General features: G+C 42.4%; 1 protein-coding gene across 2 annotated transcripts; it reads right to left on the bottom strand.

The window, feature by feature from the left end:
* Nucleotides 1–772: 772 nt before the first annotated feature.
* LOC127314048 (CMP-sialic acid transporter 1) lies at nt 773–5,980 on the bottom strand. Of its 2 annotated transcripts, XR_007859311.2 has the most exons (9): nt 5,825–5,980; nt 5,209–5,292; nt 4,722–4,936; nt 3,681–3,759; nt 2,588–2,757; nt 2,243–2,429; nt 1,625–1,702; nt 1,215–1,493; nt 773–1,136 (listed from the first exon to the last, which is right to left on the bottom strand). XR_007859311.2 is itself a non-coding variant. In XM_051344513.2 (8 exons), the coding sequence occupies exons 1-8, from the start codon at nt 5,873–5,875 to the stop codon at nt 1,389–1,391; spliced, it is 969 nt and encodes a 322-aa protein (XP_051200473.1). In that variant the 5' UTR covers nt 5,876–5,980; the 3' UTR covers nt 773–1,388. The 2 variants fall into 2 exon arrangements, 1 of the variants encoding a protein (XP_051200473.1); XM_051344513.2 differs by having other exon boundaries at nt 773–1,493.
* Nucleotides 5,981–9,470: the final 3,490 nt, after the last annotated feature.

Raw genomic sequence — 9,470 nt, 5'->3', positions numbered from 1 at the left:
AATTAGAATGCTGCCACTCATAAAAGGATACAATTTGGCTACAAAGAAAAAATTATGAGCAAGGGCACACCGAAATTGCAAAATGCAGTATATATTGTCCTTACACCATAACAAACACCGGCCAAATTGACAAGGCAAAAAAAGTAGAGGTAGAACAAATGTGATTACATCATGGCATGCCTTTGAAGAAGTCAAGGGAAATACTACAAACGTTTATCTTATTTCTGAAACAGATCTGAATAACCACCCTTATCATGGCCACGTTTACAAATTACAATGGCACCATACAGTACAGCCTACCAGCATCTACTTTTGTAAAAGCGAGACATAACCCAGACAGGTTTTGCTGGTATAAATGAAATGAACTATACTTCAACTTCCAGGCTAACATCCTAAATTTCAGATTTGACTACTTGAGACCAGGAACACTATTCAGGGGATTCTGGGCCACCATTTTGAAGTACACTTAAACCAACTTACTGCAATCTTGCAACGAGGTCAAGACAAAGAGGCACTACAGCAGTAGGATCCGAGAAGAGGTCCAGTAGAGTATAAGTGGTTCCTAAATTGAATAAATACGGGAGCGTGATGCCTTATATTATGCTTAGAGAGTCATTAGCATGCGCACGTGTGGAATACCCTATGTCCAGTCGTCGGTGTTCGAAGACCAGGGTAATACTTCCTCCGTTCCATATTAACTGTTGCAGAATCTAGACAAATCTGCAACAGTTAATATGGAACTGAGGTAGTAGTAACTAAGTTACATGCTTACTTGCAGAATATACCATCTAACAAGATATCAACCACATAATTTGTCTGTGCTAAGCAAGAATTATCAAAACATGGAATGTACGGTATGAGATCTACCCAGTAAGGCACTCCAGTTTGAATCCCCATTCAAGTATAAGCAAAATAAAGGCATCTAATGAGTACAATTACTGCAACAGAAGGAAACGTAAATCTTCTCCAAAGATGTAATAACTCAAGTGCAGTCACTTGTCTTCTATGTATTCTTCCATGTGAATGGCAAAATTAGTGCATGGTTAGCAAGCCACTTTGACCTAACTGAAGAATATGTGGACACATTTCCATTTCTAAAGCCATAAAGAACATAGCGATCAGCCTTCATCCCCCACCTGAATACAAATTAGCAAAGCCCACGGCAATTAGCCTTTTGTCCACTAATATCACGTGTTCGCTTACTGATAATTTACCTTCTCAGCTTCTCCCCAACGTGAAGATAGCCACAGAAGCTGTTGAAGATTGCAGCCTCAAGTTTTCAAGGGATGACTCGATTAAAGCAGAGCCCAAGATAATCAACTAATGTTGCTCCTTTGATACAATCCCCTATCACTCTGATCATCAGGTTGGATAACAGTGAACCATGCCTACTTTGATGTAGCTGGCAATGTTTGTGGCAATTCGACTAGCATGTGCACAGGCATAAAATACATCTGCAGGGAAATTATGCAGATGAGAATGCCCAAGAAAAGCTGCAAAGCAGAGGTGATAAACATGTATTAGCATGAATACATAGCCAGGGATATACCACCACCTCCAAACGTGTAATTCTAAAATTGACAGCAAACAAAAGGACCACGACACAAAAAATACATTCTCCTACCTGAACTGTAGCCCTCACATTGAAAAGATATACAGACAAAACCATTGTTAAAAGCATGGCCATTGAAGTTGAGTACACCTGTTATAACAGAAACATGAAATGATTTTTCAATTGCAAGTGCATAAAATTAAAAAGATCAAACAAAAAGCATAGCCATCATATTATAAAGGTCAGATTAGTACCATGAATTGTTAACCTATTATACATTTCTTAGGCACAGATGTAAAGGAAACTAAAGCGTTCTCGAAAGGAGATTGAGCAGTCAAATCGACCAGTTTTCTCTGACAAATAGGAGCACGACTAATTGACATGCAAACAAAATGCACAATGTCACGGAACAGTGTTGTAAACAAAAAGCATAACCATCTATCAAGGTCAGATTAGTAATATGGATTCTTAACCTATTCTACTTTTTCTTAGGCACAGATGTAAAGGAAACCAAAGTGTTCTCGAAAGGAGATTGGGCGGTCAAATCAACCAGTTTTCTCTGACAAATAGCAACACAACTAATTGACGTGTAAATGAAAACACAAAATGCACAATGTCACTCTACAGGCATTAGGAGAAGGATCCGGAATTTGAAATTTTAGCTGAAATGCATAGTTTAGATGATCTCACCTTAACTATGTTGTCTGAATACTTCATCAGCCATGAGACTAGCAGACCAGTAGACCCTAAGTTGAACACAACTATCCATGTTGTGATAGAATAGCCATTAAAAAGACGCTGCCACCATGGACCCATCTCAAATCCAGCCTTGAAGTCACCATAGACAAGCCAACCCATGTTGAAGATAACTCCAAACCTGACAACACATAAGATGACTATATATAGTGTTCATGGGATAGTCTTGAACATGTATAGGTGCAAGCAATGCATAGGCGGCTGGGCGCTGAGTGTGATGAGATGGGAGTTAGGGATATGCAATTCTTGACAATAGACTTGCTAGATATAGATACATACGTATATAATTGTACATTTTGCCAGTACAGACTATCACTATTCTTCTTCATTAAGTACTCAGTGTAGACTCCAGCTAGTGCAGAAAGACAAGCAGAAAGTATCCCAAGCATGTAACCCTGCAATGGTGCTGAGAAAAGTGAATCGCATGGTGCATCTCCACATCCCTTGACCTGCAAGGAGCAGAATAGTTACAAAGTAGCCTCAATTCATAAGTAGGGACAATAAATAGCAAAGTGTATGAGCTAACAATTTTGTTAGTCTTTTGACACAGAAAAAAAAACTTGATAGACAGAATCCTTAAATAAGTAGGCATTTCCAACTTCAATTATAGTAAATATATAACGTAATGGAAAAATAGCATAGATCTAGTGGGTAATGCGGAAATATTAATTTGAATTGGTATCAGCTTGGACCCTTATTGCCAGTAACTGAGCAAGCCAGAAATCCAGTCTAATAGGTATAAGCAAGGGACAATAAGAAGTACGAAGTGTATAAGTTAACAATTTTGTTAGTCTTTTGACTAGGAAAAAAACCTTGATAGAAAGAATCCTTTAATAAGTCGGCCTTTCCAATCTTAATTATAGTTAATATATAAGAAATAGCAGAGATCTAGTGGGGTAATGGGGAAATATTAATTTGAATTGGTATCAGCTTCGACCCTTACTGCCAGTAACTAAATGAGGAGCCAGAAATTCAGTCTAATATGTACTACTCCGTAATTACTAAACTGAAGACTGCATGATTTAGTTTGACCCATATTATGCCTATAGACCTTGTAACACATGTTACTCGTTTTGTACTTGAAATATAGTAACAGGTAACAATAAAATTTGTTAAAAGCATGGATAAGATAACTTGTTATAGTATTAATGTCTTAGTATTAGCCATCAACACAGTATTAAATGCTAACATGTGGATGCCTTGTGGGCTTGTGGTAACACGCCACTATATCAAAGTGTTGCTGAAGTAAGCATACGGTACCACTCTATACATAAGTATAGCTTAGTATTGTGTGTATAATTCTAAATACACAGAATTTAACTACAAATGTCAAATGAACATATTTATCATAATAAGTGCAATATTAACAAACCTGGCTTGTAGTTGTTCCCACAGCCAGTAAAATAATTGCCATCCATTGTAGATTTGACAATTTCTTCTTTAAGACAAGCCTAGCACAATTAGCAAAGACCAAGTCACCAATAGCATTAGTCAATCAAGGGGAGGAAGAATCAAGCACCAATCACAATGAATATACTTAGGTAGCATATTAGATCTATTAATATGGTGCAGCATGCTTTACGTGCACTACCATGTGTATTTCCTTCGAAACAAGAGGTGAATGTCATGAAAAAATTCCGGAAAGATGACAAGTGAGACAAATTTCCAAATTTAAATTTGACTTATCCATGGATAAACAGAACAAAAATACAATTATTACTGGGAAAGAAACCAAAGTTAACAAATAAAAAAATTGGAAAAGATAAAGCTGCTATTCACTGAAATTTCAATTTACTAGTACATGCTGTGTTTTGTGTTCAGACTTTGCAGAATGCTTGGTTACATTATAACCTCTGTAGATTATGCACAGTTGTGGATCTGAGGGTGGGATGCACCAGATACTTTGTCATAATAGAACAACTTGCAAATAAAGGTAGAAAAAACTGCGACCCCAAAAATCTTTGAGAAACAAACATAAGATTTTGGATATCTCAATTGTCATAAAGACAATGTGCTGATTAGGTGAAACTCTGACTTTGTGATGCAACCCAACAAAAGGATATAAGCATTTTCAGATTGCGAAGTGTAGAAAACAGGGAACAATTATATTGCCAGAAAAAACAAATATTCAAACAGATGCAGGGATATGGAAGGGAATTCTTTCCTTTCCCTTTCTTTCTTTGGAACAAAACATACCAGAATTTCCTGACAACTCAATTATTCTCAATCAGTTTGACTATTTTCGAAGATAGTACGCACTCAATGTCTAAATCTGAGTTCTATTAACAGGAAGCAAAGTCTGAGGTGGACACATGAAAGACTGAATGCAGGCACTACACGAAAATGAGGTACCGATTATATCACGCATAGTATTAGGAAGCATAACATTGTTATGAAGAGGCAAACGGCATACCTGAACAAAATGCCAGTTGTGACAATTTTCAGGTTCCCCAATATCTGATAGGTAGATGGATCAACATAGGTCAAGGTCGCAAACTGGACATTGTTGTGGATGAGGTATATGACTGAAGGAACCAGATATAGCCGCACGCTCTTCCACTCCTTTGTCATCCTTGGTGGTGATGGTGACTGGCACTCTTTCCAAAGAAAGAAGCTCGATACTGACAACTGCGTTGAGGATGGGGTAAATATCAGAAATCATATAGATGAATCATTGTGTCCTACATGTTTGGACTACCTAGGATAACGAGATATAGAGTTCGAAATTCATTGTCTGGAACATGCCTACACTGCAGGTTCGCACCGCTTGATAAACAGATGTAAAGGTCCCAAAATTATGGTCTACTACTCTACTTATTTGCGCCACGGGTTAAAACAGATATATTGTTATGGACAAGATCGCAAAAGCACAAGATTCCAGTGAAACATAATATACGTACCTTGAAGAATTCTGCAAGAAATGGAATGGTTGCATAGTCATACTTATATTTGCCATCGCTCTGCGAGAGGGTGGTCCATATGCCCTGCACATACGGAACGTAATCAGAAACACTAGCATGAGCAAACTACAATTAACAGACCAAATCAAACAATTCAATGTTGGCCGACTGCGCAACGACCATGATCAAGTCTCTAGTCACTAAGGAATCAATAACTTGTCAACAGCCCACAGCCAGGGGGCATCTTCAATCCAACAATAGCCAATCCCCTTCTACCTCATCCCATTAAAACGTACTAGTTCAGTACAACTCCCAGGCTGGTAGAAAACCTGAGAGTTGGAGCGCATCTTGCAAGCCCTCCAACCGCTCCAGGGGTCCGGTCAGCCATTATTCTGAAACGCATTTGCCCACAAGCAGAGAACCACAAATGCAGATCGAAGCCGCCGCCGCCGCTACCTACAGCCCTCTACCGACATCTCGTCACGAAACCCCAATCCGCACGCCAGTCGAATTGCGCAACCAATCCCCGCTCATAGAGAGATCCGGCTTGCTACAGTGGGATTAAATCGACAAAAAAAGGGGGAGGCGGTGGCGGCGAGGGTTTAGGGGTGCTTGCCTGCGAGCTGGTTAGGACGGTGAGGAGCGCCGCCACGAAGTACCACTGCATCGTCTCCTCCTGATGCTCGTCGGCTTCCACCGCCCCGCTTCTCCTCTCCAATCGTACTTTTTGGTGTTGGGAACGGCAGCAGCGCACCGGTGGAGGTGGTGTCGGCCTGGTGGGCGAGCACTTCGAGCCCTTTTCAGAAGTTCATTTTTCATTTTCGTCCCCGAGTTTATCTTTTCTTCAGATATCTGTGTCATTCTGCTGAAACCAATGATTTTGAACGATTGGTGGTTTTGAGCAGAGCATGTAAAAACGTGAATTAAAACTGAACTCGTGTTTACGGGTCGAAAAATGGTCGGTGCAGATCAGAACCCGTAAAAAAAACTGAAAAAAAAATTCCTAAATATGCCACTGGACCCACATGTCAGAGCCCCTTTTTTCTTTCCTCCTCCTTCTTCTTCTTCCTTGCTCCATCACCCACGTCCGGCCACCCTGCTTCGGCTCCGCCCCGCCCGCGCCGCCCCCGGACCCTCCCGTGTCGCGCCGCCCCGCCCCGGCTCCGCCCACGCAGCGCCACCCCGCCCCGGCTCCGACGGTGCCGACCCACCCCAGCTCAACCCCGCTCCGGCCTCGCCTCGCGCACATCGCCGCCCCACCCCGGCCTCGCCCGTCTCAGCCCCCGCGACGCCCCTCCCGGACACGCTCGCTCCGCCCCGAGCCACCCCGCAGCGAGCTCACGCTGCCCACAAGCTCGCGCTGCCTCGCGCCGTTCCACACCGCAGCAAGCTCGCCCCACCGCGCGCCGCACCATGCCATCGCGAGCTCGCCGGAACTTGGTTGGATTCCGGCGAATTTAGTTGGATTCCGGCGGAAGTGCACTGTTTGGAGCTGAAGTTTCAGCCCGCCAAAACAGCACTAGGAGTACAGTTCAGCGTTCAGTTCGGCACTTTGCCCCCTACAAATAGGGGCCGAGTTGGGTTTCTCTGTTCGGACTGAAAAAAAATTCGGTTTTGCCTCGTTTTCAGGCTCTGTTCTGCGCCATTTCTCGGTTATTTTTCGGTTCTGGCATGTTTTCAGGCTCTGCTAGAGATGCTCTTAATAAGGCCAACGATTTGATTCTGTTTTTTTCCAAGCGATCCCTTTCTGGATCAATTTTTATTATCAAGGGATAACGAAAACACACAGCAGTTGTTCTGGTGGACAAAAACAGAAAGAAAACGAGCAGGAGGAGGATCGCCGCCTACTACTAGCGTTTTAGAGAGATTACAGCTAATTGCACCATCACCAGAGAAGGAAGGGACCCAGCATCAGCATCGGCAGGTAGAACTATGCACCATCACCATATGTCTCCATGTTGTCCTCGTCAGGATCTACCATTGCTTCATCTGGCAAGCGAAGAATTCCTCTGGCACTTCGCCTCTCTCACGACGACGATGGTGTGGCAGCGGCACCAGCAGCAAGCCGGAGGAGACCATCAGCACCAGCCTCGATGTTTTCTGCATCAGATGGGTTATGTAGACCTTCCCAGTAGTTCGTAAAAACAACAGAGAAACTGATTAGTTCATTAGGAGATTTGATGAGTTTGTTCTCAAAACAAGCTCTATTTCTCAGCTTCCAAATGGCCCAGCAGATAGCAGCCAACCCACCAATTTGCAGGTTTCTGCTGGCTGGAACCAAACGAGGGAACTGATGTCTACACACGCTTCTATTCCTGTAGACAGTGTTGGGCCTTTATGTCTACGGGTGCTTCTATTCTTGTAGACAGTGTTGGGCCTCCAAGAGCAGAGGTTTGTAAAACAGCAGCAAGTTTCCCTTAAGTGGATCACCCAAGGTTTATCGAACTCAGGGAGGAAGAGGTCAAAGATATCCCTCTCAAGCAACCCTGCAATCACGATACAAGAAGTCTCTTGTGTCCCCAACACACCTAATACACTTGTTCAGATGTATAGGTGCACTAGTTCGGCGAAGAGATAGTGAAATACAAGTAGTATGGATGAATATGAGCAGTAGTAACGACGCCAGAAAAGTGCTTGCTGGCGTGCAGTTGATGGTAGTAATATTGCAGGAAGTAAAGATGCAGTAAAACAGTAAACAAGCGATGATTGCAGTATTTGGAAACAAGGCCTAGGGACCATACTTTCACTAGTGGACACTCTCAACATTGATCACATAAATAAATAAGTTCTCTTCCTTTGTGCTACATATACTCTTGTTTGATAATGAACATCATTCGTTGTGTAGGGCTACAAGAGCACCTCAATGCCGGAGTTAACAAGCTCCACAACATTCGACATTCATATTTAAGTAACCTTTAGAGCATAATAGATCTTTGCAATTTAAACCGAGTACTAACATAGCATACACACTGTCACCTTTACACTATGAAGGGGGAATAAATCACATCAATACTATCATAGTAATAATTAACTCCATAACCTACAAGAGATTATGATCATAACCTACGCCAAGTACTACACGATGCACACACTGTCACCATTACACCGTGAAGGAGGAATAGACTACTTTAATAACATCACAAGAGTAGCACATAGACTAATAGTGATACAAAACTCATATGAATCTCAATCATGTAAGGCAGCTCATGAGATCATTGTATTGAAGTACATAGGAGAGAGATTAACCACATAGCTACCGGTACAGCCCTTAGCCTCAATGGAGAACTACTCCCTCCTCATGGGAGACAGCAGCGTTGATGAAGATGGCGGTGGTGTCGATGGAGAAACCTTCCGGGGGCACTTCCCCGTCTCGGCAGCGTGCCGGAACAGAGACTCCTGTCCCCCAAATCTTGGCTTCGCGATGGCGGCGGCTCTGGAAGGTTTCTCGTACCGTGGCTTTTCCGTATCGAAGATTTAGGTCAGGGACCTTTAAATAGGCGAAGAGGCGGAGTCGGAAGGCTAACGAGGCAGTGACACAATAGGGGGGCGCGGCCCAGGCCCTGGCCGCGCCACCCTGTCATCTGGTGGCCCTGTGGCCCCCCTCTACTGGCTCTCGGGTGTTCTGGAAGCTTCGTGGAAAAATAGGATGCTGGGCATTGATTTCGTCCGATTCCGAGAATATTTCCTTACTAGGATTTCTGAAACCAAAAACAGCAGAAAACAGCAACTGGCCCTTCGGCATCTCGTCAATAGGTTAGTTCCGGAAAACGCATCAAAACGATATAAAGTGTGAACAAAACATGTAGGTATTGTCATAAAACTAGCATGGAACATAAGAAATTATAGATACGTTTGAGACGTATCAAGCATCCCCAAGCTTAGTTCCTACTCGTCCTCGAGTAGGTAAACGATAACAATGATAATTTCTTAAGTGACATGCTACCAACATAATCTTGATCAACATTATTGTAAAGCATATGAGTTGAATGCAGCGATTCGAAGCAATGGTAAAGACAATGACTAAACAACTGAATCATATAGCAAAGACTTTTCATGAATAATACTTTCAAGACAAGCATCAATAAGACTTGCATAAGAGTTACTCATAAAGCAATAGATTCAAAGTAGAAGGCATTGAAGCAACACAAAGGATGATTAATTTCAGCAATTGCTTTCAACTTGTAACATGTATATCTCATGGATAGTTGTCAACATAAAGCAATATAACAAGTGCAATAGGTAAACATGTAAGAATCAATGCA

This window comes from Lolium perenne, chromosome 7, assembly GCF_019359855.2.
Source record: "Lolium perenne isolate Kyuss_39 chromosome 7, Kyuss_2.0, whole genome shotgun sequence".
Taxonomy (NCBI): Eukaryota; Viridiplantae; Streptophyta; class Magnoliopsida; order Poales; family Poaceae; genus Lolium; species Lolium perenne.
The sequence above is the reverse complement of the archived record's forward strand: the minus strand, read 5'-3'. Positions and strand labels throughout refer to the sequence as shown.